The sequence below is a fragment of the Alligator mississippiensis genome, chromosome 1 (genome assembly GCF_030867095.1).
Source record: "Alligator mississippiensis isolate rAllMis1 chromosome 1, rAllMis1, whole genome shotgun sequence".
NCBI lineage: Eukaryota > Metazoa > Chordata > Crocodylia > Alligatoridae > Alligator > Alligator mississippiensis.
Window position 1 is genome coordinate 266897187 of NC_081824.1, and position 15653 is coordinate 266912839.

At 38.2% G+C, this 15653-nt stretch overlaps 1 protein-coding gene across 1 annotated transcript in view; it reads left to right on the plus strand.

The window, feature by feature from the left end:
• The first annotated feature begins 64 nt into the window (after positions 1 to 64).
• Positions 65 to 15653, plus strand: part of CD247 (CD247 molecule) — a 79566-nt gene continuing 63977 nt past the window's right edge. Inside the window, exon 1 of the mRNA XM_014598992.3 lies at positions 65 to 230. Within this exon, the coding sequence (XP_014454478.1) occupies positions 173 to 230 (58 nt within the window). The 5' untranslated portion in view covers positions 65 to 172. The remainder of the gene's footprint in view (positions 231 to 15653) is intronic.

Genomic DNA, 15653 nt, shown 5'->3' on the forward strand with positions numbered 1-15653 from the left:
TGTGTTTCGGCTACATTGCCAGCAGGTGGACTCTGACAGATCTTATAGACCTCACACTTCCTGTGGAGGCAGCCAGAAGAACAAAGCCAGTAGAGGTGCCTTTTCTCCTCATCGTCCCACTAGCTGCTAAATTGTGGCCTCTGGCCCCCCAACACAATCCAGGGGGAGCAAGATGAAGTGGAAAGGGATTGTTATCTCCGCCATCCTGCAGGCACAGCTCCCAATTACAGGTAAGGCAGGCTTTTCAGAATTACAGGGACTTATTTTAAAACTCTTTTGAGGTGGAGAAAGAACACAATGTTTCTGTCAGATCCCCGCCCATCTGGCACCAGTAGAGTATCAATATGTGAACCTCTACCATCCCTGTCCTCCTAATTATGACTAGTTATGCACTAGTTCAGAACCGGGGCTGCAAGACTTGCCAAAAATGAGGTCTTTGCTATATAAAAAAAATCCTTTGGATGGTGGGGAGGGGAGAAGGAAGAACAGCAGCAGCTACCTGCCATTGATGAGGTCTGCCTTTGTTGTGTCAGAACAAAAGACGTGACAGCTGAATATCATTTTGTAATTAAACAGGGTTTCTGAGCTGAATATCGTTTTGTAATTAAACAGGGTTTCTGAGCATCACCCCAACACCTCTCTCTCTCATATTTAAGAAATAAAAAGTTGATATGCTGAGTGCAACCACTTCCAATAAGCTGCCTGAGAGAGGCCTTTCATTTTGCTAGATACAGTTATTGCTGCGTTGGCCTTAAGGGCCACTTGAGTGTTTGAGAAATACCACACCCTAGCAGTTCGGAGGCTGCTGTCATGATATTAGGAGAAAAGTAGAGGCAGTTATTTCTCCTACCCCCCATCTTGTTACCTTCCTGTATCTTTGCCTTCAGCAGTCACAACTAATTACAGTGAGTAAAGTTTTCTTGACTTTCTGTACTTTGTGGTTGTGTATGAATCGACCCAGTTTGAGCTGACAGCGGAGTGAGTTTGACATGTCCGAACTTCCACAAATTAAATTAACACTGAGATAGTTTATAAATCTGAATAGATTAAAAGAACAAGTGAATGTATGTGACAGATACAGCACTCTTATGAAAAAAGTTTTGAGGACCTCTACATATTTTCAAATATACAAGGTTTCTGGTGGTTATCGAAAAATCCAGCATGCTCGCTAACACGGTGGGATGACCTCCAGTTAATTTGTGGATTTTTCACTATATTAGCATTATCTACATTAAGTATCCACCCTTACATTTGTGTTACTATGCAAACAATTGTGCCTATTATAATATTTATATGCATTCACATAAATTGCACTGTGTTCATAAGTAAATGTAAGATAACTTCAATGAGTAGGAAAAGTGCTTTCCTCAATCCTATATAGAATATTTTGAAAATGATGTTCCAAGGGATGGCAATCTTATTTTGATAGAAGCGCAAAGATCTGGAAGCAACTTAAGGGCAGAAAGTGTCTGAAAAGGTCCTTTTCCTGATGATCCTCTTTCTTTTTTTTTTTTTTTTTAATAAATAGAATATCAATATTTAGCACGTTTCACGTTCGTATTGTACTCTTTTTTTTTTTTTTAGCAAAAAAGCCATATTAAAGGAAATATATCAGGCAACGTAATAAAATCTGGACATTTCTTAAGCACCAGTCCTATCAAGACCTTTCTGTGGAACAATCTTGGGAATAGCCATACTCACAGGAAGAAACTATTTGAGAATAATACACAGCGCACCAAATTTTCCTATACAGTTCCCATTGACTTAAATAGAGCTAGTTGTTTATGTATCTAAGGGCAGAGTTTTTGGCTGGAGTTTGTAATATTAGATAAACCTTTTCAGTTTAGGATTAAATGCAGAGTTAGAGTAAGGATTCATTAAATCATTCTACTGATGTATTGATACACTAATAAAGATGGGAAGTACAAACCACTAATCTAGGTTAAACCTTTTAACAGGCAAGTGAATTTCTAGGAACAGACTATGGATCCTAAACTAAGAATCTCTGCTGTTGAATTGCATATTGAATACGTGTTGAATGTGCTGTTGGCATGTTCTTAGAGAGAAGTATGTCTTTATTTTATGCAGAACAGGGTCACTGTAAGTCATGATGTGGAATTTTCAATGGCATATTACAATGTATTCAAACCATGGTGCTCAGGATTTTCAATTTACTTTATCATAATAAGACTTGGTTCTGTCACAGACCACTGTAGGGAGATTTTTCTGCTTGTACAACTAGTCCACCAAAAGGTGCTGGCTCCAGGAATGGTCCTTGTTGCTCTTGACAGCATTGAACTAAATGTGTCAAGTGATAGAACCTGTTTTTAAAAGAATAATCTAGGACCTTTTCTGGAGCCAGCACCTTTTGGTCTTTTCAAATTTGACTAGAAGTCTACCAGGTCTACAAAATTCTGATTACAAATTCCAGATGTTGAGTGGCCAGTTCATGCCCACAAATTTGAAGGTGGTTGGCACTGGAGTTTGACGAATTACAGGGAAAGGAGCTGCTGCTGAAATTCAGACCCAGGTTCAAATTCTGGTTCGAAGAGGTCAGGAGTGTTGTCTCTAGAGGGCCTAGTTCAGGCCTCTAAATGTTTCATTAGAGGGAATTTATCAAAGAAAATAAATGCACACTGACACTCTAAGCCAGGCCATTTTGTTTATCCTGCTGTTTAGGGAAAATTAAAAGATATTTTTTCTAGCTATAGTAAAAGGACCCCCCAAACAAAAAGCTCCCTGCAGTATTACAGTAGCGATATGGCAGTGTTTGAGACAGTATTTTACAGCCAGTGCCTTTATTTTTCTGTAAGGGTGAACAGGTTAATTTGATATCCATGTGTAAGAGTTCTAAAAGGGCTCTCCTTCCCTGTTTTCCACTGTTTCTTGGATTCAGTCTCCTCAAATCCTGTATTAAACAGACCCAGGCACCAGACTATTTTTGCCAGCTATGTCGAAGCTAAAATGTGTCCACCCTTGACAGATGTTGCTTGAAGTCGCTCAGTATTTTGCCGCCCTGTGTAATCATCTCTTCTACCCATAGGATAACGTGAGACCCAGGAGCCTTTGGCTAATCACCACACAGGCAACAGGAAGAAATGGGCAGGGTTGTGTTTTTAAGGTTCTTTTCTTCATTCCTTAGAAGTTTATCTAAAAGACCTGCATTAAAAAGAAAAGACTTTACAAGTATATACAGGATAATGAAACAAATGTAAAGGCCGACTATTTTTGGTTACCACTCCCCGCACTGTCTGTGTTGTCTTGGTGCTACCAGAAAAACCTACACGGGACTTAATTTTATAGTATTGTCCCTTTTTTTTTCTGTTCACAGTGATTCATTAATAATTCATGACAACAACTCAGAATTGGGAGGTTACTGTATCAGAGAAAATGCAGGCAAATGCAGCCTTTCTTTGTTAAGGGCCATTTGTTAAGCTTCAGCAGTGAAATGTTCTATTTCTTTAGTGATTGTTAATGTTATATGGCAAGTGCTTTCTATTAAAACACTTGTATGCTAAATTCCTAATGAGTGAGAGAACAGGTTAATGATGCACTCCTGCCTTTTGAGTGCTCCCTTTATGGAGAGCGTATTGAAAATGGAAGGAGCCGTTTGAAAATATATACTTTTCCATTATAAGTTTACTCTTGTTAGATTGTATTATGGAAAGAGGGGCCGAATCTTTGCCTCAGGAAAACAATGGGAAATTTGGTAAGGACTTCAATTGGATTTAGTTAGTGGTTATAAATTCCTATAACATGCACTTTTGATGCTGGTTCTTTGTGATATTCTCTTATATAATGTAACATACCCTTATACAATGCTTTGAAATATAAAAATCCCAAAATAGTTCTGAACCTCAACAAATAGCATCTGAATTCTAATGAATTCTATGTTTAAATGAGTGATAATTTTACCATCCTTCCTAACTTGAAATTATAGTCCAAAAACTATTCCTCGGCCGCAACAATGAAACAGAAAACTGGTCCAGAACTTGGAGTTTTGTAGATCCATAAAATACATCAGTGAAGGAACAGATGGGGATACTTTAAATAAAATATATAGTATATCTGCTCAATTAATACAGTACAGATAGAAGACGTGAAATTTAAAAAAAATTGATAGAGTATTTTAGCTGCTAAAAGCATCTGTTTTGTGTGTTCATATGTGCATATATAAAATATTTCACTATTGTATAAACCTGACAATAATCAAAGGCGACATTAACATTTTACTGATACTTTTTTATTGCTAAAAATAGTTTATGCTTTCCTTGAACCTTGGAGAAGCTGAGTTTTTGCAGGCTTTTCTGATGTGCATTAATGTATTTCCTGACATTTAGAGACTAGCTTTGGCTATAGTTCTGTTAATTAAAATTCAATTCTTCCCCTTTAAAAAAAAAAAGTACATATAATTTGTACCCTTTAAGGGATGACCTTTAGAACCAAATTTTTCAGAGGGAGCTAAAGGTATGTTATGTGAAACTCAATATTGCCATATGCAACTGGTTAATATTTACATATACAAACCAGATATATGTGCTTTCAGACAGATTGTTGAGTTTTCAGTTCCTCATTCTGCAAATGCAAATATTTATTGAATGCACAACGCTGGACAGTGAGTGTGTAAGTGTTTAACTGGGCACAGTGAATATGAGTCCTAGAATATTTGCACGCGGTTTACAGAAATACTGTGGGTATACTTTTTCTCCTCTCCTTCAGCTGGTTAGCTATTAAAATACAAAGAATCATATCTGACTGCTAAACCTTTAAACACATGTTCACGCGTATGCACATATGCACATATATGCACGCACACGTATTGATGCCTGTGCAAGTTTCATTTTAATAAGAAACTAAATTAATTTTAAACAATATATGCCTCAAATATTTTACCTCCTTGTAAAGTCCTAAGAAGAAACCACCCCTGAAGTTTATGGTCTTTCCTCATAAGATAGGATTTTTCCTTTGAATTCCAAATAATGGCGGTCAAGTTGGAGAGAAAAATGTAACTAAAAAAGGGAAAAAAGGGAAACTGAAAAAGCAGGGATGCTGCTACCTTCAATATTGGTTTTAGTATGTAAGAAGGATGACTGAAAATTTGTTAGTTGGACCAACAAGGTTACAAAGCTCATTCAAATGCTGTAGCATAAAATATTAAATCTTTTTGTTAAAAAAAACATAATCTTGCTGAAATAGTTCAGTTCTATCCATCTCCTGGCTTTTTTTAGAGAGAACAGCACTAACAGATTTGTGAAAATTGTAATTAAAAGGAAAAGCCACACAAGTAACTTTATGCCCTTTGGAGGCTCAGATACTGTGAGGAGGTATAGTATAAGAATTGAGTTAGAGATGAATAAAGATTGGAAAAAGAAGGATCTATCTGGTGATGATAAAAGTTACAGTAGAACAGAGCAGTTTGGTAGTGGGCAGCAATTTTACCAAGCCTCGTGGTTTCATTCCAAGTCTCAATAATAATAATTGATTAATTATAAAGGTTTCAAAAACAGAAAGGAAGTAAAAACTTCACAAATTATTTTTAAAAATCACATGATTTTTAAGTCAGTCTCCAGATTTTGTAATCCTTTAGGTAAGCAACACTGAAAATATGTTCCTTGACTGGGAAATTATTGACAGGGAACCAAGGGAAAGGGAAAGGGAATTTCCATAGTTTCCCTAAGTACAAATATATTGTTGAAGTCTGTTTATTAGGACACGCATTTCTTAAACAGGAGTTGAAAAATAGTTGCTTTTAGCCCTCCCAGTGAAATAGGCCACTTTGGTGAATGCAAAAAAATAATTCTGGAAAAGGTATATCCTACCAATGTTTTTAGGGCAAAACTCATTGCCAGTGTCGTCATTCTGGATTGGTCCCAAAATACGAATAGTTAAGATGAACAAATAAACAAAATATCCCTATTAGAAAGAACAGACAAGAAGAAACTATGTTCATTCCGCAAAGAATGGGATAAAACATTGGTCAGTGGCATTGTAAGATGGTAACATTGTGAGAGATGTCAGTGGGATGTAGATATTGGATAGAGAACAGAATTGGGTGAACGTTTAATCCTTGTTTTTAATATTTATTCAAATTCTGAAATAAATTTGTGTACACCCATTTTGTATTCACTTCCCGTTGGCAGGCATTTTACTGGTATGTGTTCATCAAACAAACCATAAATCCTCCTGGGCAAGTATTTTTGGCATCCCTGCCAATCCACTTAGGTGATAAGATATTTAAATAACATGAGTTAGGTAATGAATAGTGAGGACTGACAACAAGTTGTTCATGATCAATACAGTTAACATAACATTCTTTAAAAAAATAAAGACTTGAGAAAGCAAAAAGACAAGCTAAATTAATGAGGTCAATTGGCTTGCCAATTTTTTGCTCACTTAGAAAAAACATTTTTTTCAGCATAGGTGGAACCTTATTTGAAAATTTTCAGTCAGGTAAGATGTGTTACTGTTTCCCATCTCCCTTCCTTTGGGATATATTTCTTAATGAAACTGACAAAGTTTCTGATTCTGCTTTCTGATCCTCATGGATGTAACCTTATAGTCACAAGGAAATCAGCACACACAGATTAGAAAATATAGCAGGGTTGTGAAGACATAATATTTGTATTGCACATACTCACATTTTGGAGTGAGAGAGGTTTTTTTGCAGATAATCCCCGGAGGAGATCACTGCTGATATTGATTTTACGTGGAAGATGCTCAGATAATGTGGGGATGGGCACAAAACCTTCAGACAGGTAGAGCTAGAGAGAGGAAAAAAATGACTTTCCTACCTAAGATTTCCACTTCAGATTTTTGATCTTTTGGTTTTTATTAGTATGTCAGTAACTATCCATTTCAAAGTACAGTGGCTGCATGGCTCTAAAGGTCTGCCATTACAGTTGAGTCAAATTTCTCCTTCCAGGGTTTAAAATTCAGCTGTATATATTTGTTATGAACTGAAGCCTGCAGTATAAGATCTCAGCTCAGGTACCCAATCTGTTTGTTTTGTTTAAAAGACATCATGCAATCAAACCATCTAGCTATTTTTGAGTTATAATAGTCAAAACAAAATTAAGTTCTTTCGCTAGAGGGATTAATTTTCCATTGTTGTCAGGCTGGTACCTTTCAATGGCACACTATTTGCTGAAAACGTTTAAACAAGGATAATGCTGCATTGCACAAAAATGTGATTTCTTTTGTTGTAAATTGGTCCTTAAAAATCGGCCTTATTACTGATTTTATGACTTAGCGCACTGTAACAAAACCCCATCATATTTATGTGCTATGGAACTCAAGATATTTTTAAAAAATATGGACTGCATAGCCTCAGACAAATCACTAAGGGTCCCCAATCAGGTCCATCCAGGCAGATTTTTACATCCACGTGGAATTCCAGTGCTTGTCTGGGCACATACAAGGATTTGTCCTTGCACTTCTGATTACATGATTGGATATTTCACATGCTCCCCGTTGTTCCTGATGTCTGTTTCCCAGTTTGCAACTTATTGAATATAGTAATACCGGTGAACCTAAAGGGAATTTGTAGGGCTTAACTTACATATTTTTGTATGTAAAAAATATATAAATATAAACTCTTTAAGAAGTTCAAGTGAAAGTTACTTTATAAAAGTGTGAGCACATTTTTTTTCTTTCTTTTGGTGCTGTTGCTTCTTACCTGAATAATTCTCAGGAACTGTATGAATCCTGACTAGTTGCTTGGTCCACTTGTATTCGTCATTTAATTTGTGTCTGACTATCCAAATCATAGTCATAGGGTGTGTCTACATGTTGCCATATGTTGATGTTGCTACAGCGCCATGCTTCCTTTTGGAAGTCCTAAAGCACAGCATAGTAACTGCCTTTACTGCACTGTGCTCATAGCGCATGGTTAGATTTCACTGCTGTGTCACCCTAGCAGCGTGCTAAAATGGGGGCGTGTGCTGCTACAGCAATGTAGCTGCTGATCATGTGTAGACCCACATAATTCCTATGTTGCCGTAGTGTGCTATACGGCAATGTAGCATGTTGCTACATCGCTATAGGGTGATGTGTATATGTGCCCATAGAGTCATAGTAGGGCTGGAAGGGACCTCTAGAGATCGTCTAGTCCAGCCCCGTGTCTGAGGCAGGATCAGCTCTATCCAAGCCACCTCACATTAGAAGTATTTGTTCTCTGATTATCAGTATGGACCAAAATCATTTGTTTGCTTGTTTGCTTCACCTGGTTTCCTGGTCACATGTTCTTTTCACTAGTAATGGGCCTTTTCTGATCATAATGATTTCCAAACCATTGATTTCCTGTTGGAAATTTATTAAGCCTTTATTAAGTAGAGAGAGACTTTTACACATATTTTACTAAGGCTGGTCACATGAGTAAAGTTATGAATGTAAGCTAAGTCTGCAGATCCAGGCCCTCAAAACAAAGGAGAAGTGCTGGTAAATTAAGCAAATCCACCATTTATGAAAGTACTTGTTCCAGTTCCCTTTTCCTGCAAAGGAGGGAGTGCATGGTACCAACACTGGAGTCACAAGTTGCTTCATTTTTCACGTAATAATTTTTGGCTTAAGCAGTTTAAAAGCGATGGTTTTTTAAATTTGCTTTTTAAATGGACACACATACCTGAACACCTGAACATTGTTATGAAAGTGATCCTGCTAGGACCTGAGAAGACTGAGGGTCTGGTAGAGCATGATCTTTAGCTGGCAGTTGAAGCTGTGCTTTACTTTCAAAGTTAAGAGCAAAATTGCTTATTAAAGGTATCTTGAAAGAAAAATCAATTCTCAACAGCCATTAGACTTAACTTCTACATCCGCTTCAGTTTAAAAGGGTTTTTTTTATGTTGTTGGAGAGGGATTAAATGACATGTGTATATTTAAAGAAATCTCCACTGCTTATATTACATCAAATAGTAACTAATCCCAATCAAAGTCTTTTTCTAGGATGCCCCGATTCCATCTGCTTTTTCCAGTTTAGTAGCAAATCGATGGGGCTTTTTCCTTTTATACATGCACAGCAGAATGGCACTGGGAATATACTGAAAGTGGAAAAAACACCCACAGTGCAATACAGAAGCTTGACTAGGGCGCACAAGTCAAAGCAAATAGTTTCGGATTGCTGCAGAACAGGGCAGTTCCAGTTCCAGCACAATAACTCGTAATTTTTTACTTTCTTTAACAAGGTAAATAAGGTTAGTTGCTAGAATTTGATTTTTAAATCAGGTATAGTTTTACTGGAAACACCATCATCCTATGCATTGTGATTGTTACAGAGGATTCCTAATTGTTGCTCAGGATTTGAGAGGGCTTAGGAGCATTAAATGGTTTAAGTCAACTGTTTCCTCAAGCAATTAGCAGTGGCATCTTAGTATGTGATCTACATCTCTAATAATGAATGCTTGTACTTTTGAAAGTATTGCCAACCCCAAACATTGAAACAAGCACGAGTGAGACCACAGAAATCCATGAGATTGGCTTCAAGCTTTATGGAATCTTAAAAAATAAGGATTCCTTATTTTCCTTCTCATTTTTGAGTCTTTGGGGTGCACTTGGGTTACATTTTCAAGCTTTTCCGTACAACGATGATGGTTAGAAACTTACTTTCATAAAAAAGTGAAAGAAAAAATTCTTTCAAAACCACTTATTTCTGCGGTTGGGAGAGGGGCTTCAAATTACGTTGCTTTGATCTCCTGCTTTAAAGCTAGAGATAGCTAGAATTTATGTGAACCAGGAAGAACTGGGATTCTACCTCTCCTGCCTGTTCATGCAGTTAAATTAATCTCTTACTTCTAATAACCTTAGTTGTTATTTTACTACTTGCATCAAGACTCAGCAGTGCTATATTTGTTGTTCCTGTTGTTAAGTATGCCTGCATTGGCTGAGGAGGAGTAGCAGGTTTTCAGGCTTGATACAATTCTGCTTTTTATAATTCTCTTAAGCAAGTTACAGATATGAACCTTCAGCTTTATCTTGTTGTAACATCTTTTCCAAGATGTTTTTATCTGATTTTCTTTCTCTCAGCTGCGAAGAGATAGCAAACAGTTTTGCCCCCTTTCTCTGTTGTTCTTTTTAGGTATTGAGCCACACTGTTTGATAGAAGTGACAGTTTAGTAGCTTTGGCATTAGCTTTAAAATAGAGGTAGGAGGGACCTGATTTTACCCACCCTGTGAAGCTTTTCACGATTTTGAAAATTGTCTTGTTCTGAATTGGGATGAAACCAAAACCTTTCAGTCTTTTGAGGAAACACCAGAGACCTGTCTGCAAACAGCCACCAGCCTGTAAGTCAGATTAAAGCCCCTCAAGTACCTGACAGAAACTGTGTGCACCAAATTACAAGTGAGCACCTGGGCCTGTCAAGCTGGCTTTCTGTTGTTTTGACCAGAAAGTGCATCCCGTATCTCATAAAAAGTTCCCAATGAACAACTTGTCGGAACTGGCAATAAAAGTTTTCCTTTTGACAAACTGGTATTTTCCTACAGAAATCTGTTTCATCAAAAAGTTCCTAACCAGTTCTATTTTAAAACACAGTTCATAGGGTCATTTTGTTCTCCAAGATTGATGAATTTAATATCACCCATTTTGTTGTGCATTGTTCTTTTGGAAAAGAGTTATGACAGTCTTGCATATTCTTCATATCTTTTTGATAAAAATAAGGGTTTTTTCCCATTCAGTGTCTTTGTCCAAAAAATTCACTTCCCACCCTTTGGAAGTAACTGCAGTTCAGCAGATCTGAATGGCCCAGCCAGATCCTTGTGTGAGAGACAATCTGCTGACTAGCAAACAGGGTAGTTGCTGTTCTCTCTCAGGTACGTACAAAACACAAATGAGAACTCATATGATCAGCTGTTACTGGAACCTGATCCTACTGTTTCTGAAACCACACTTTCTCATCCCTGACCACTTCAGCTCAGTTCTTTGGATTTTTGTGAGATGGGGACATCAGGCCCAGCTCTGGGTTCAATAGTATGCAGAAATTTCAGGAGGCAGCAACATTGAACATGCTCAAGCGGACTGTTGTCTAACTTGTTCTTATGTCTCCCAGCTCTCTAACCTGGCAATCCTGACAAACTTCAAAAGCCCAGGTTAGAGCAATGGACATTCTTTTAGAGGACTGTGGTGAGGGAATCAGAAGAAAGGGTTCAACTACACTGCTAGCAGTACCTAAGCTAGCCAGTTTAAAATTAGCTCAGGTGGGTATCTGCATGAGCCACAGTCCCAGCTGTGGTTACACTGTCATGTACCTTTAACTGCAGGGTTTTGGAAAAAGGAACAGTCTCTCATTCTGTACTGTGCCCAGCTCAATGGGGCCCTCATCTTATTTGGAGTTTTGAGGTAGTACTGGAAAATGAGTCCAACTGTAGCCTCCTCCTGGGTTTTCCTGTCTCAAATGCAAGCCAAGGCATTGCTCCAGGCTACTGTTAAATTGATGGGCAGGTAGGATTAGGACAATGTAGACTAAGTCCACAGAGGAGAAGCCCCAGCTAAGCTTCCATGCCTGTAAAATATTTAGCTCTTTAGCATTTCTCTTCCATAGATAGATGCTTTACATAAGAATATAAATATCATTCTCCTCATTTTACATGTGAGGGAAAGTGAGGCACAGACTGGCCCATGGTCACACAGTTCAGTGGCAGAACTGGGAATAGATACCAGGTCTCCTATCTCCCATACTGCTGCCCAAGTCACTGGACTATGCTCCCTCCTACAGGAACGTATGTATTTGTTCTGACTCTCAGTGGTTTAGACTGAGAGATGCCCTGCCTGACCAACTACATTGCCAGTGCCTGCTTAGGCTATAAAAGTCCCAGAAAATTATTTTTCTTTTCCCCCTACCCTATCTATTATGTCAGTGATTAAGACAGATGTCGTATGCATGCATGCATATGAGATACAGGTGCGTCAGTGGATAAGGGTGAGCAGATGTGTGTAATGTCAGTAATTAGGGATGAAGAGAGTAAGGGGTGCAGAACAACAAAGCTGTTGAGGAGAGGAGAAATTGTTTTATAGTACTGTAAAAGGAAAGAGTGAGCATACTGAAGTGGAAAAGTAGAAGAAGGAGAAAAAGAAAATTGAGAGAATGTAGAGGAAGAAAGGGAGATCCCCAACATCTATTGCAAAATTAAGGAAAAGAGCTTGGGAAGAAAAAAGGGAGATGGAAGTGCCTATCTAAAACGTAAGTGGTAAAAGTTTTTAAAGAACTTCTACAGTGAGCCTACTGCTCAAATGTCACAACTAACTAAAAGCAACTAATGTCAACTGCTACAATAGGGTATTTAGAAGTGATAAGACTGTCTATTGAATTGCTCCTGAACCTGTCTTGCTGCTTCCTTCAAAATTTGAACCATCTAAGGATGTTGCCTTGACTGCTTGTATCAATGGCTGGGATGGGCTATCAGTATTTGCCCGTCTGACCCTGATAGGCTTAGTATTTTGCTTGTAGAATATTTTGGGTTAAAGCTTTTATCTAAATGTAAAAAGTTGTTGGTGCAATTCCAATAACGGGCATGACAAACAATGCACTAAATACATTTAAAAAATGCCTTGGTGAGCTTCATTTTAAAAACCTCTAAATCTCTTTTAACTGAAGGCTTACATGCTGGAATTCCTTACCCTAACTGTAATGAGTATGACATCAGTGACAGCTTAATTTGAAAATGCTTGGAAGTATGTAGAAACAAAGTTCTCCTCTCAGAACAGTATGTGATTGACCAACGAGATCTGCAGTTGTAATCTAGTTTGCTCCTGCAGCTTTACATCAATTTAGATTTAATTAATATGCTACTCCTAATAAACATCTGTCACTTTGTATAATTTGCTGTGAAACATTTGATTACCCTTTCTCCTTTGTAATCATGAATATTCTCTAAAGGGCATTTTAATGCTTTTTATTCTGTCTGGTTAGAAAATAAATCTTGAAGTATCAGAAAAAATGAATATGAATAGAGACTTTCTATTTTGCATAATCCTTTTTATTAGTGTTTCAGATACTTAAATTTAGGGGCTATTGTCTCTTAATTAAACTGTGGTCTATTTGAGTGAATTTCAGATAGTCCTCAAGATACTTTTTGTCCTTGCTTGACAGAGGGTTCTTTTGGTCCTTGCCTTTGCCCAAAACATTTCTAGACTTATTATGAAAGTAGTGTAGTTCCTTGTGAAAGCAAGGGACCGGAAGTCAGGGCTCCAAGTTTGTTTGTTTTTTTATCCCTGCCCTTGACTTGTGTGACCATGTATAAATCACAGAACTGCACATGTGAGAGAGTTTTGCTAGATTAATGTCCATGGTCCAGTCAAGACCATATCCCCACAGTACCAAGTGACCTATAAGAAAACAGACTAACTTTAAATTGCCTAACAAATTTTTGGAAACTTGCAAATAATACAGAGGGAAGGCCAAAGCTCCTGGACCTGAAGCATCTGCAATCTATTGGCAACTTATTTACCTGTAAATTAACAGTATTTGCCTATTTTGGAAAGGTGGGTTTGGAAATTCATAACTATACCGTGCTTTTGAGATCCTCCAATGAAATGTACTTCAACAGTGGGAAAGAAAAACATTGTCATTGTCTAGTTTGCTGCCACATCCATAATACCTTGCTGGTTACAAGACAGCATTGTCTGCAGTGAGGAAGTGGGGCCATCACAACAGGTGTAGCTGAACAGATGGGAAAATGTGCTTGACCTAATGAAGAATGTCTTGCATTCAAAAGCTTGTCTGACTCTATGCCAGCTATGCAGTTGGTCTAATAAAAGATATCATCCTAAGGAATCCTTGACTCCCATATAAATCATGGACTATCATGGCTACAGCATCACTCTAAAACTACCAAAAAAGGTTATCTTAACTGAAGCTTTACATACATTACTATTTCAGTTGATGCAGAAAATGTGTGCCCCCTTTCCTCCCTTATTTCTTGCTTATATTCCTTCCTTCCTTCCTACCGGATAGGTAGGTCCTGGTTGGCAGGGGCCTCCTCCATGCATTAACTATTAAGCAGGCATGAAAGCAGTGACTTCCACTGGGGCTTGACTGCAGTTTATCTGTTCAAAGTATATAGCTTCTATTACCGCAGGCATAGAAACAGAGTATTCCAGACTTGAACTCTAGGGTCTTTGACTTCTCAGAAATAAGGTAGCCTTAGCAGAGATGCACTTCATCAAAATTTTGTTCACAGTGTTTTACTTATGCAGGGTTTAACTGTGTCATGACTCAAACAAGTTCCATGCATTGAGCATGTTCCATTATCTGCTCAGCATATGACAGGCGAAGCAGGTTGTGGCATTTACAGAAAACTACTTGGGACTTATTTTTCAAGGTTCTCTTCCTATCGAGTGTTTCAGTCCTGAGACTTAAGGCAATGAGAAGAAATAATCACTTATTTTTGGAAGAGAACCCCACAGGCAAACAATAATTTAAATTAAATTTACTGACAGCATATCAAAACTCTACCTCTGAAACAACCGTGTGCATGCAATTAAAAGGTCAGTCATTTCTACATGTGTGTAAAAGACTGTGAGAGGGTAGGGTATAATTTCTGTCTACAGGGAAGGAGGGAGAAAAGCTATTTAAACTAGAGGACAACATTGGTACAAAAACAACTGAATATAAACTAACAGCAAATCAGGAGGAGGCATCTAAACATCAGAATGGTGAGGTTTTGGAACAGCTGTCCAAAAGGGATAGAGGAAGCGAATAACTGAAGTGATGGAGCTTGTTCAGGTTATGAAAGTGCTTATAGGACATAGTTGCCTGTGATAGCAGGGGATGGGACTTGATAGCCTTGGTTCTTTTCAGTCCTTTGTTACTACAGGTATATCTGGGAGGTATACATGAATGCACAGTCACTTGACCATGCATGTCAAAAGTATGCCTATGCTGTGTAATGGACTGCATGCATACAAATGCATGTGAAATTGAACTTGCCTAATTGCACATACAAGTGCACACGCAAATGTGCACAGACACTATATGTTCAGGCAAGCACACATGCCATTGTAAATCTATGTAAACAGGTGAACATGGTCACATTCACATCTCATGCATGGACATGTAAGTACATTAAGGGGCAAATCCCCTCTCATTCTCTCTGTGGAATGCTAGGGGTTTTTGTTTTTAAAAAAAATGACTAGGAACCAGAATACTTTCTAGCAAGCCCTTGTACATCTCACATTTATGTCCTTGGTAAAGTGATAAAAATCTGTTCGCACCCTTCCATCTGATACAAGACAGCTCTTCTCTCTGGGAGTTTGGGAGTCCCAGCTATTGCATGCTGCTTCAATAATTCTGGAAGATGTAGCAGAGCATGGTGAGGAAGTGTCCTCAGCTGATGGCAGGAAGATTGGACCAAAGTTTCTTTCTTGGCTCCTGGCTCAGAAGTGGAAAGCTGCTGACACCACTTCCTCCATTCTTTGTCTGCTTTTCTCTCCATTCAGGAGTCCGGTCTCCACTGAGTCCCTTCAGAGGGAACAGATGCTACTGTGCTTCTCCAGTTATGGAGTATCTGCCTTCTCAGTAGTAGGAGGTATCGAGTGATAAAACCTTCACACCCATCCATTGCAAAGAAGAGACAGGTGGCCACAGAATCTTCATCCCTCCATTGCAGACCTAATATTGCAAATCCCTGACACTTGCATACCTATGACGCTCACCGCCACATAC